Genomic DNA, 13,084 nt, shown 5'->3' with positions numbered 1-13,084 from the left:
ATTCGTGGGAGAGAGCACTTAACAAAACTATTGCCGCCCTTTTGCTGCTGCGTACGTCCGTAAGCTATTCACGGTTCAACAAGAAGAATCACTCGGGCCAGCGGGTAAAGCCAAAGTTAACTGCTGTCGTGGTGTTGTCACTTCACGAAATAAACGACCAGATAGTTTGGAAAGCGGCACCGCACCCACAAATACGCCAAAGCACAAACGTCATGATTGCCTAAAGGTAACAAGAAAGTGCGTTCTTTAACGATGAAGTATGTGCCAAGTCTCTTTTCGCTGGACAGAAAGCGAACAACGCCCGAGCGCTACGGCAGTCTTGCCACGACTTCTCTACAGGAATCCTACCTCACTGTAGCCAACGTCGCTCCTGCGTTCGCACGATGGTCGATCGTTAGTTGACGTGAATTGCAAAACAGCCATGTTCACTGAAAGACAAATACTATGGCTCTGGTTTAGGGCTTCCATCCATGACATGGCCGTACTCTGCAGAAACGAGATGAAAAATTAGATACATGGTGTAAGCTACTGCGCAAGAGAGGCCAATGCTGTTTTATAAACAGCACTAGCGACGATAACTTTTAACAAACTTTGCTTATCGTTACCTAAAATTAATGTCCTGATCACAATGCTCGTCGTTCGCAACACAGGCTGTGCCGGCAGCTGACACACTCTTGTCCGTTTACCGCGACGAATGATCCGTGCATGTCCTCACAGACCACTCTTACGCATGTGAATAATTTTGTCATTGCCGGCGGTGCCTTGTTCTTGCTGCTCGATACTTGCGCTATTCTCTAACGACAATCTCATACACTTTTACCAGTTACAGTTATGCTCTATATAAGCGCCAAATGAAAAAAAAATGTTACGAGTTTTGGCCTTGCCTGTGCTAATTGTCAGCAACAATTAGTATAAGTGCCCACACCATGAAAAATTAACCACATCGGGTCTTAAGCAACACTAGAACATCCTGTTTCAACTCGTTGGTAAAATAGGCACTCACCATGGAAACGGTGAACGCTTTTTTCGGCGCTTCAAAACTCGACGGCGGCTCCATCTGGCAGTAACCGCGGCTGTGGTAGAAGTGGGTCTCGAAAACGAATATATCGACTTCCCTGCCAGAAATGGATAAGAAACGACAAGTGTCTTCACATGCAAGATAGAGTTAAACAAAAGAAACGGCGCAACGACGGGAACGTGTCAGCGACAAGTTAAGATCTTTCTTCGAGCTTCTTTTTCAAACCAAACACAATGTATTCATATTTTTTACCTTGATGTAGAATACATATTCAGCGCTTTTGACAAACCGTGCTATGTGCAAGAATTATTTTTCGTGCAGAACATCTTGGTTCAATATTTTAGGACCGAGGACGTAACTTGCTTACTTTACGAGGTCCTTCAGCCGTTTCGTAAGCACCTTTGAAGGTACGTGTATGTCCAAAATTTCGACGCTGAGCATTATTTGTAGATCTGCCTGGAACACGGACCGCATTGCCTGAAAGATAAGAAGTGCTCATTAGTGCAACGAATCATAACATTAGCTAGACAACTTGCAAAGTTGAACTACAGGCGTGAATTCAGTGATACGTGTTATAACTTGCGGGGAGCTTTACAATACTCTCGACTACCAGCACGAAGGGCGTACACACACAGTTGTTGATCAAACTGGGTAACTTGTGCAGAGTACAGGTAACATTCTTGACGCGGAAATATCGAATTGTTTAAATTATTATCGCACTGTAAAACATTTTGCAAAATACAACATACCTCCCCATGCGTTTACGTAAACGAGGTCAAAGCGGAAACGCAAACGCCTGACGCAGAACAGAAGTGATAAGCTCCACTAAATGTTTGTGGGAAATTTCCACGCAAAGTAATGTTGGTACACACACACACACGCAAAAGCAACGAATTACTAGCATCTTTGTCAATTATTTGGGACTGCACTTCGCATTACACTTTCACTGAGAATACAGTGAACTGAAGTTATTGCTTTGTTCAGCACATACTTAGCGCGACATGAAAATTAATTGTTGGGAGCGGCTCAGCACTGAACAACGGCATAGTGTATGGCGACAGGTGTGACACAAAACCAATAAATTTAACACACAGACGTTACACTAACAGCTAAGGCTTATTGGAAGAAATCAAACACTTACGTGCGCAAAGAATACCGGGGGATTCAAAAAAAAAAGATGGAGGCGCTTTATAAAAATAATTTTGAATAACAAAATTTAATAATTTTGAATAACATAATTTCATTTATTAAGCACAAGTAATTTCCCCTATGTTGTCCATGGTGTCAGTGTTTGTTGGCTTCTTATGATATGACTAATAAAAATCGGGCCCCTCGGTTAACCCCCTTTCTTCTCGTATAATTAAGTTTGGGCACCTGAGGTTCTTTAACGTGAGACTAAGAATAATCACACGAGTGTCTCTTGCAGGCGGGAGTCGAACTCGCAACGTCGTCGTGCTACAAAGGCATAGCCACAGCTGGGCCACCACGGGGGCTGGGCCCCTTCTTTGTGTGCGTCTCGTGATCACTATAGTATAGCCGTTTCTTTGTAAATGAACTTTTTTTCACAATAGTAATAAAGAGCACGAAATCCACGTCGGTCTCACGTGAAAGATTTGGGCGAACTTGACGAGCGCGATCGTGGTTCGTGCCAAATGCAGCAGAGCGAGACCTTGTAGCGCGTGCCTACGCAGGAAGCCGGCCGCCTGCAGCGCAACATACGCCGCCGCACGTGGACCCGACCGCTCCAAGTGAGCCACGAGGGTTGACGAGCCATCGCCGACCAGGGCCGCCAGATGGCGAGCGTGCTTGAGGGACCAGGCCAGCCTAAGGGCACGATCTGCACTCGGCCGTAGGAATAAGAGGGTGAGGGTGGCTCAGTTGACAGAGGTTTCCAGTCGTCCAGAAATTGACTTGAGAGTAGTGTATGTTAACACTTTCAGTCTGCTGTTATCTGTCATCCCCCACAATAGTGAGCACCGAACAATTCCTTAAGAAAAATCTATGAAGCAACAAAGGCGTCCTTGAAATGCAGCAACTTCACTGCCCGCTTTGCGGCAATGATGCTATTACAGGTATACATATAAACCCTCATGTACGCGCGCAGATCAATTAGAAGCGAGGAGCTCGCCTTGTAGTGGCGTCGGGATGGCACGGCGATGGTGCCGCTCTTAGCAAAATCAGCCAAACCCGCCTTATCTGGACGAGTTGGCGCGGCGCGAGAGTCACGTGGTTGGCGCCGAAGCCCGATTCGGTAAAAAGTAATAGTATGAGAGAAAGAGCAACAAGGAAAGGTAGGTTAAAGGAGAGAATGCCTTACCGAGTTAGTGGTGGGACTATATAGGACGACTTGAAGACGGCCTACGTTATAGTGTGCTGTCGTCCCTACATTTATTCAAGACAGCGAAGGCGAAGCGACAAGCGTAGTGGCAGCTGTGGCGGTCGAGCATGGTCGATCACTAAAACGCGTTCTATTCGTTGCTCGCGACTCCCTAAGCCGCGCGAGGTGCGCGACGCTGACTATGGCACATGACGGGGACGCGCGGCGGTGAAGATGACGCTATAGGATGAATAAACTTCCCATAATAGAAGTTCCCAACCCTGAAGTGCACCGAACAGGCTGGAGAGTTAACCCAGCCAAACGCGCAGGACTCACCAGAAAGGAACACTGTCCGCTCACTCAGGTCGATGGAGAGCCCAGGGTGGACAATGTGCGTGCACAGCCGGTCCGGCACTTGACTGTTGTCGTACAGTTCACCGGACACCACGCACACCAGCGGCCTCCCAATAGCTGCGAAGAGTTAGCCGATAGGTTCGATCAGTATTATTGCATTGTTGTTTGTAATTCACTGCGTTCAACTTCACAAATGTCCGAAGGTATTGCAGCTAATCGCATTTAGCTTTGCATCGGATCGGTTCAGTTACGAAAGTAACCTGAAATCGCCCGTGCCGCGTCGGTAATTGTGGTTTAATGTTCCACGTTTTAATTCTGCAGCAATGTAAAGCGAAAGAACTGAAAACAAGCACTTGTGAAAACAAGAAAAAATATAAGAAATCGAAAGTTGACGTTTCGAAGACGCTGCGGTCCTCTTGTCAACAATCGCAACGAAGACGGACGGTTGTCACTCGTACACGGCAAAGATGACGAAATAAGCGTGGATACACGTATCTGGTAGATTGAACGCGTACTGTTAACCACGTGTACTCTTGACCGGATGCAAAATTATTCTAGCAGTAAGCGCGCGGATAAGAAACATTTTCTGGAGATGATAACCACAGCATCAAGTCGAAGCGGCACGACAGAACGAACGGAAGTAACGACGCTGGTTATCGAGGGCTCACCTGTCTCGTCGTCCTCAAGGATCAAATCGCGGCTTCTGTTTCCTGCACGTAAAGTTGCTTGATATTAAACAGACGTCTGACAAAGACGGCATAAGAGGACCTACATCAACATAACCAAACAGTGAAGGTTTAGGAGAAGTAAAACGAACGGGACATATCGACTTTTTACGTGTTACTAAGATAATTGTTGTCGTGCAACATTGTGTCATAAAATAACGTTCTAAAGGAAAATATTGATATAAAGATTGTCATTAAATTGCAATTTTAGCACGTAATCTAACACCCTGCTGCAGCAGCTGCACCGACAGAATAAAGGCCTTCATTGGAGTCGCATTGTGAAGCTATGACGTTAACAGTAGAACAAGATCCTTTAGACATGCACTTATAGAAGCACTTACCGCTTCCTTGTTCAACAGTGACTGGTAGATCAATTTCGGCGCTGTCTGAAAAAGACAGAGAGAAGAGAACAATGTATATCGGACACAGTAGTTGGTGACACAGTCAGAACGTTCTTCAAAGCAGGGCACATATACTGAAGGACATAATATGCTACGGTAAGAATTCACTGTATAACGAGCCAGCTTTTATTGCTTTTAGTACTCGGTGAAGATCTGGCACAATATACGATGTTTATAAGGCAAACGCTAACGAAATGACTGCCAACTTCTAAGCATCTAAGCAATCATTCGTTTCAACGGCACTTTTTTAAACATTTATTAGTGGCACGAACATTAAGTTGCACTCTTGTTTCTTGCGCAGCACTTCCGGTTCACCTCCTGAGACGACCGGTGAGGAAATTTAAAGTAAGTCAGAAAAAATAGAAAAGATAGTAGAGTACAAAATTTATAGGTTTTATTACATATATTATATCAGAGCATCACCTTAGTTACAAGTTGAGTTACTGAAGTGTCTGGAATAATTAGGATTAATTAGAAATCACTGATTACCACACACCAAACCACAGAATCGTAGACTTTAGAAACCCGCCACGTGAGCACGACCTTGGCCAAATTCCTGGAAATCCGAAAGTAGAAAGCGGAAATAATGACGTCCCTAAAAAATGTGGCATGATATTTAACTGGCTAATTAATGAGAAACAGTGACTTCCGAGTTCGACTGGTGCATTGCGTTCGCCTAAGGTTAATCTGAAGAGCACCAGTACCGAAGTGCGAGTGCCACTACGAGACACCTAAGTCAAAGATTAGTGTCGCCTACCATTTATTTTGGTTTATAGGTTGTAGCGCAAGCTCAACATTTTAGGCGACAGTGGTCAGACCGCCTTGAGCAGTTTTTTTAGAGCAGTGACATCTCTCACCGGTGAGTGTTTACTCTAGGACACCCTACAACCCTCTAAAATCCCTCTCTGTTGTTCTCCTTCAAGTTTTTGCAGAACATTGATGTGGTGTAATAAACGAGGCACCATAAATGTCGGAAGGAGCCGTGTACATGTCTCACCGCTTACCCAGTGCCTGCTGCAGCGCTGTCAGACGCGGATACGGCTTTCCGTGGCAGCTTCCCCGCCAGTCCTCGAAGTCCGCGTTGAAGACGGCCACGGAGCCGCTTCGTGAGGCCCTCCGAACAGTCAGTGCCTGAGACAAGAATCGACGAGTTCAGCACCGCGTTGAAGTAGTGCGCTTAAGTATAATTTAGAATACGGCCGCCAGAAACATTGGCATTTGTAGCCATGACTAGCGTGTGCATTAGTGACGTCACGAATATTTCGCTCTAGTTTAAAGCAAAACTCTCCATGTCAGAGGCTAGTCAACAGTGAGAATTACGTTGCCGCTTACCACTCGTCTTGCTCATTAAACTGTGCTAATCAATAAATGGATTCCTGTGGGCGCTGCGGGACGCTTGTCGGATGCAGAGTACTGGCCTTAGCTCCTACTTATTGGTGGTTCACTGAAAAGCTAAATAAAATGGCAGTGTCACCCAAAAGTCGAAGCACTGATAGTGATAGGCATGAAACAGACAACCTCACAAAGTAAGGTTCATAGTTTCTTGTAGGCTGTATAAAATGCATTAAACATTCGCATACTAACTAGACAAGCATGGTGTCACGCTTTTAGAGACAAACATGAATAGATTCCACTCGATTACCGCGTGCACTCGCTGTCACAACACTGGCGTGATGGGAGCGCCGGCAGCGGGGAGAGAACGCTTCATGTCACAGTGCGGCTCTTACCGCAGTCTTCATCGACTCCGGCGACTCAAAAGACAGAACTTCGCTGCCCTTGGCACTGACGGTGGTCGCAGTCGCGGGGACCTCTAACTGTCTCCAGCCGGTCGTGTTACAGACCTGCGAGTCCAGCACGTACACGCTGCGTGTGACGAGACTTGCCGCATGTAAACCATTAGCGCGCTGCGAATCTTGTAACTTAATAGCGTTGCGACGGGCGATCTTAGGTTCTCAGCTGAACCCATTATTTTGGCCAAGCATAGACAACATAAATAAGGGGGCTTCTGTTTACGCGGTCGTCTGATTTAGAAACAAATATGAGGGGTACATAAAAACTATTACTGTTCACTGTCGGACACTGAGGTGGCTAATTAATGAAAGAAAATAAATAAAACAAATAAACGCTGGTGTTGGAAGCCTGCCCTACAGATTTGTCTCTTTTCTTTAGACACCTGAAACTGCAAGCCCTGTCAAAGAAAGGCTACATTGTAGAAGGGACACCTCCCAAGCGGATTTCTTTTCTTCATATTCAACTGGGTAAACTAAGCGTTGAAGAATACTTTCTGCATCGTTGCTTGTGCGAGCTTTATTTTACTTACCTTTTTTTTTGCACGAGCGGTTAGGCTTATAGGTTTGCAGCAGTGCTACGCTACATTTACCTGCGAGTATTCGACGTGCTCCTCTAGGTTGCAGGACGCCTCCAAAGCAGGGCGTTGGTACACGCGGTACCGAAAGGCTCTCATGTCTACGGACACGAACAACAACGGCCCCTGTGGGTTTTGCTCTTCGACTTGCCTCAGCCATTCAGCAGCCGTGTCCTGAGCGCACGCAAAAGCAAGAAAGGTGTACGGAATACGTTGTCATTGTTGGCTTTTACTTACAAAGACAACATCGGACGATATGACCAGCGCCGTGACATTGCAGATATCATATTTTTCGGATACAGACTATTTAAAATTCTGAGAGGTCTTCCGTGTCAAAACCACGATCTGATTATGAGGCCCGCTGACACCCGACAGCGTCACAAAGCAGCAGAGGCAGCCAGCGATGTTCCTCGCTTATATATATATATATATATATATATATATATATATATATATATATATATATATATATATATATATATATATATATATATATATATTCTCTCCATCGTATCCAAGTCTACATGATTAGGTCGCTTAAGACAACATTATTTGGGCGCGATAGCTGGAACTTATTTCACAAACGTGTTACAACGAATATATTCACTTGTTCACAATGCCCGTACAACACACTTTTCTCCTAAAAACGCCAGAAAAAAGAAGCAATGGATTCTTCCGTGGGAGTTTTTGCGTGTTCTTGAAGAGAAGCCAGCAAATTACACTCACTTAGGAGTAACGTTTCCAGACAGCTGCATCCGTTAAGGCTGAAAAGTAAGCTACTTGATGACGTGAACTTAGGATGCATATCGAGCGATACACAATAAGACGAAAGAGAAATAATTGCCGGGACAAACGTTTAGTATCTTCCTTCCTACCTCGCGCTCCATCCATTTCTTCTTGACTTCATCATTTTGTCGTCTTGGCTTACAGCGCTGTTAAATATGCATCTTGACGGCGCCAGTGGTTTTTAAAGGCGTTCTGCTTCTCCGATAATGCTAAATCGTTTTGCAATAAATCAAATATTCGAAAGAATTGCACAGGTGGTTTCATCGGTAACTGGACGTCCTACGAGCTGTAGGTACTCTTGACTCTAAAAACATCGTCGGTCTGATAACCTTGCGAACTCGCCGCGGTAGCTTAGCGGCTATGGTGTTGCGCTGCTAAGCACGAAGTCGCGGAATCAAATCCAGGACGCGGCGTCCGCATTTCGATGGGGGCGAAATGCAAAAACGCGCGTGTCCATCGGGGTCACGTTAAATATCTCCTGGTGGTCAAAATTATTCCGGAGTCGCCCACTACGGCATGCCTCATAATCAGATCGTGATTTTGGCACGTAAACCCTCAGAATTCAATCCTGATAAGCTTGTGACACTTCTCTCTTCAAACATTTTAATATACGTAAAACAAGGTCACCATGCTGATCCCGTATTTCTGAGCTGCTTGGATATGAGCTAGCATGTTCGGTTTGAACCAATTTGACAGCAAAAAAATTATTGCAAACGAGCACGAGAGAGAAAGCAACCGTGCTGCCTTCTTTCTTGTTGAGTACAAGCGTTCAGGCTCTCCGGATTACTGAAGTTTCTGGTAGCACACGAGAAACTGAACTTAAATCTGTCCGCGCACGCAGATTTACCATGGGCAAGGTTGGTATGCATGTCCTCCTTTCCTCGTGAAGTGTCGACGCGGGCATGACCCGGCAGGGACCGACGAATCCCGGGTAGTGGGAGTTGAGCACGATCATGTCGGTGAATCTGGAAGAGCAAAATTACACTATTTGGCAAGGTGTTTTCAAAGCCTGACTACACTGCACTGAACTGCTACACGGAAAGAAACTTCCAGAAAGAGAGATGGAAAACCTGACTTATGTTCTTTCTTTCTCTATCTCTCTCTTATATATATATATATATATATATATATATATATATATATATATATATATATATATATATATATATATATATATATATATATATATATATATATATATATATATATATAAATATATATATATACAACGCTTTTTCGCGCTGCTGCTCAATGAGATTGCCTATATATAGTACATTAGCTGTCAGATAACATCTTCCTGTTTGCCAACTCCAATCACTCGGTTACTCAGTCAAATTTTCTCTGCTGCGAGCATCCTCCTTGATCAGAGAACGAATTCCGCAAAACGGCCTGTTAGGTGTATTCTGTTGAACTCCAGAAGCCTTCTTTAGAAGCCGCATACTTACAACAATCGTGCGCTAAACTACGCAAATGTCTATTCGCACAAAAACAAAACAAAGCAAAATGAAGTGTCACCTTCCACTAGAAAGAGAAACAGAGAACCAAGCTCATTTTTGATAGGCTGGTGGACTCCAAATGAAGCTTTCTTCAGAAAATCTTCATTTTCGAGCTAGGTGTACTTTGTAAGGCTAGGGTGCAATGGAGAACCAGCACTGGCCAGGTGGCGCTGCGGTAGTTTGAATATGTGACCAGAATATGCTGCCACCGTCCGGTATAGCCACGAAGATGGCAGGAGATATTTAACCATAACAAACGCGCACCAGTATGCGCGCTTCCTTTAGACTGATGCACCCAGCGAAGTCCTGTAAACGGTAACGCAAATTGCGAGAACCCATGCATTGCTACGTTCTAGTACCTCGGTGCTCAGACAGGTCAGAAGCTGGACACATGTGCGTCAAAATGACGCAAGATCGTAGCATGTGCTACTGTAAACTGTGTCCAATGGCCGCTAGGCTGTCTGTTTTTGCGCTGCCGTTGGCATGCGAAATTTCAGTGCTGGTTGCCCAAAGTGGAATACCTGGCGATTCTTTGAAATCTCAGCGAATTCAAATTACTCTTGGGCCGCCCTACCTAGCGATTTGTCTGATGCTTGGAACAATGACTGCGGTGTCATCAGCATCGGTCAGCACTTGAACGCTGAACAGAAGACACAGGTTGTCCTCCTTGTAAGTAGTGTGAAGCATCTGCAAGAAGGAAGAAAATTTGGTGTCTTAGTTTTGTCGAAAGAGTATTACATTTGATCTCCCGGAGTCAAGGACGATTGTGCGTTACAAGTCAGTTCAGCATGCTGGCTTCACGAAAACATTTAAGTGCCACAGGAGACAAGAAAAAAGTGACAACGACAAGCGCTGTCCTTACGTATTGTATTTTGTTGCGCTTTAAAGTACGAACGTGCAGACACATAAGTGCGTGGGTGCGTGCGCGCTATAAGAACAATAAGAATAAAATAACGGAAGTATGTGCACGTGCATGCACGCGATAAGAACAGAAATACCCTAATCACATAAAAGAGAAAGAAGAGTTCATAAAGTACATTTCCGCGGTATTAAAGTAGGATGCTGATACGTCTGAGCAAATAACGACAAAAGCAGAAAGAAAAGCTCAAAAGCAGCAGTGCAAAAAAAAAAAAGAAATCGACAATACTGCGCGCGAGAGGGTGCCCCAACCGCCACACCATCGTATCGAATGCAAATCGCACCACGAGCGCCGGCAGCAGCGCTGCGTCGACGACGGGCATCGCCACGTACAGCAGCGCCAGCCCGAGCAGCCCGTAGCGGCGGAACAGCGCCGACGTCTGCTGCGCCAGCTCGTGGCTGGGAACGCGCTCCAGCGCGCGCTCGTCCAGCGCCACCAGCAACGGAACGTCCGCGTCCGAGAAGTCCTCAATCACGGCTGCGCGAAACCGCGTCCATCGTGGGCAGGCGGAAAACGGCTCACGTTGGGACGAAATAGAGACAAAAAATTGAAGAGTGGATGGGTCAAAGTGCTAATTGCGACAAGAAACAAGAACAAGTGGGTCGATCCCGAAGGCTGTCCAGTTTTACATAGCATCTCGAATCGCCAGCTTGGTAAAAACTGGCATGCTCTAGCTTTATTTACAAGCGATTATAATGTGTAGAGCAACGAGCTCTTGTGATGTGGCACCTTGGTTAAATACTAATATCGACCACGTAATCTTTTACTAATGAGATCCGAAACGAGACGCGACAGAAATCTGTTCACCTACCACAAAGTCCATGGTACGGCGCGAAGTAGAGAAAAAATTAAAAGAAACGGCTCTACTAGAAGAAATGCATCAAAGGCGCTGCATTTAAAGAAATTGAAGGAAATAAAAGTACCACTAGTGCGAGGCGAACTCAGCCTTCGCTTGACGCGTGCGGAGTTCAACCTTGAGCTATGGCGAAGGCTGTCACTCAGTCCGCGTTCTTAGGTACTTATATGTATGTATTTACAAGATAGAACTGTTAGCGTTAGCCTACGCCAATCGCGGTCATACCAGTGCATATCGAACACCCCTTAAACCAAACAGTGAACTTAAGAGCAGGCAGCTGGCCAATAATTCCTCGTATGCTGTACCCACAACAGTCGAGGCCCTCGCTATGCAAGCAATGAACGAGAAGAGTGAGAGTAACAGAGGGGGCTTGACCTTAAGTAGCAGCCATATGAAGGGAACAGCCACGTGGATGTTACTAGAACTCGAACCCCCAGTTCCCCCTCACCTTTCTCGCACATTACTAAGCTTCAAGCACGACTCTCTCCGGACGATCACTTAAACCATCGTCAACAGTCTTTCAGTCCTGTTAGTGACGGCTCGAGACATTAACTTAGACCTCCGAGTGGGGAGTTAGCTTTCCACTAGAACTATCCTGCGATGTAAAATGCGCCACGAAAGCTTAGAAAGAAAAAAAAATAGTTTCTGCTAGTCTGGACAGAAGTAGTAAGAGCTCACTTCAATGTATGCAAAATGATAAGCGCCATCAGGCACACCGGTTGCATGCGAGTTAGCTTATATAGGGCGAGCTATGATCGAAATGGACCAGATTTCCGGGTTCATCTGCCGTATACCGCACCTGAGGAGAGGGATCGCAGGGCGGCGGCGTACTCCATGTGTCGCAGCGAGTAGACGAGATGTGTGCAGTGCTCTCGGGACACGGTCCGCCGATGGTCGGTCCGCTCCGACAGGATGCACAGCAGCGGCCGTCTGCCTCCTTCGCCGTCGATCGAAAGTGGCACAGTTAGGCTGAGAGAACACCGCGCGCACGAAGAAAGAAACGGCAGGGCCTGGACATCAAGCTTTATCACTGCCGAAGGTGTCAGTGTAGCGTACATTTTCTTCTTTTTTTTTTTTTGCACGCCTGTTCTACACCAGTCTACACCACAACCTAGAATATTGGTAATCGAGGCATTTAGCACTGAGAAAGGTGGCAATTACATTAGATTCCCTTCTGTTGCCCCTCCCTCCATCGCAAGGAAATAAATAGAATATCTTAGTTTGAGAATAAGTGGCACGCATGCGCGGTAATAATGCTGCATTTTACATTTCTTGCCTTGTGTAGCCCTGCGTCAATTCCACTTGTAGACCAGCGTTTGACGGTGCCTATCTCCTCTTCGTGTGCCGCTTAATTTTGCACTGGTATCATGAACCAAGAAGCGACCCGCTTATTTTGCTTTTGCTTTTGTTTCTACTATAGGCATTCAAATGGTGAAATTCTTCAGTTCCAACGAAACCCTTTAATATACACCGGCTATCGAATCGATTATCCAATATGTTTTTTTTCTACTACGAGTAAAGAAAGAAACATGACGAGAGGTAACGTGGCGAAAATATCTGAGTTGATGTCTTCAATAAGCCCAGCGCTATTGTGAAATCTGCTAAACTGGGTACTTTGCAAATGAGCAAAAAGAAAAGGCTGCCACGCTTCTGGGTTGGCCTAAATGGGCGTTTCAAAAAGTATATGGGCCCCAAGCACGTGCTCTTTTCATGGCAGGCAAAGTCAAATCATCGTATAACCTCGCATACTGGAGCATAATTAAATATTCGGAGCTATCGAGCAAGACATTCCTTAATTGAACACTCCATTTGAAACATAATTCCATTCCTGATCTAAATTTCACCTA

The 13,084-nt window shown here is 45.5% G+C and overlaps 2 protein-coding genes across 2 annotated transcripts in view; both read right to left on the bottom strand.

Moving 5' to 3' along the window:
- Positions 1-4,448, bottom strand: part of LOC142585839 (uncharacterized) — an 85,850-nt gene extending 81,402 nt beyond the window's left edge. Inside the window, exons 1-6 of the mRNA XM_075696874.1 lie at positions 4,358-4,448; positions 3,672-3,806; positions 2,623-2,855; positions 1,386-1,495; positions 1,004-1,115; positions 349-486 (exon numbers count right to left, since the gene is read on the bottom strand). Coding sequence (XP_075552989.1) covers positions 349-486; positions 1,004-1,115; positions 1,386-1,492 — 357 coding nt within the window. The 5' untranslated portion in view covers positions 1,493-1,495; positions 2,623-2,855; positions 3,672-3,806; positions 4,358-4,448. The remainder of the gene's footprint in view (positions 1-348; positions 487-1,003; positions 1,116-1,385; positions 1,496-2,622; positions 2,856-3,671; positions 3,807-4,357) is intronic.
- Positions 2,045-12,295, bottom strand: LOC142586372 (uncharacterized). Its single transcript, XM_075697622.1, has 12 exons — positions 12,037-12,295; positions 10,665-10,858; positions 10,037-10,149; positions 8,814-8,931; positions 7,196-7,354; positions 6,543-6,656; positions 5,820-5,946; positions 4,756-4,800; positions 4,358-4,399; positions 3,672-3,806; positions 2,623-2,855; positions 2,045-2,050 (listed from the first exon to the last, which is right to left on the bottom strand). The coding sequence occupies exons 1-12, from the start codon at positions 12,293-12,295 to the stop codon at positions 2,045-2,047; spliced, it is 1,545 nt and encodes a 514-aa protein (XP_075553737.1).
- Between the last annotated feature and the right edge of the window lie 789 nt (positions 12,296-13,084).

Source organism: Dermacentor variabilis, chromosome 6 (genome assembly GCF_050947875.1).
Source record: "Dermacentor variabilis isolate Ectoservices chromosome 6, ASM5094787v1, whole genome shotgun sequence".
NCBI lineage: Eukaryota > Metazoa > Arthropoda > Arachnida > Ixodida > Ixodidae > Dermacentor > Dermacentor variabilis.
This window is presented reverse-complemented; position numbering and strand designations above follow the sequence as displayed.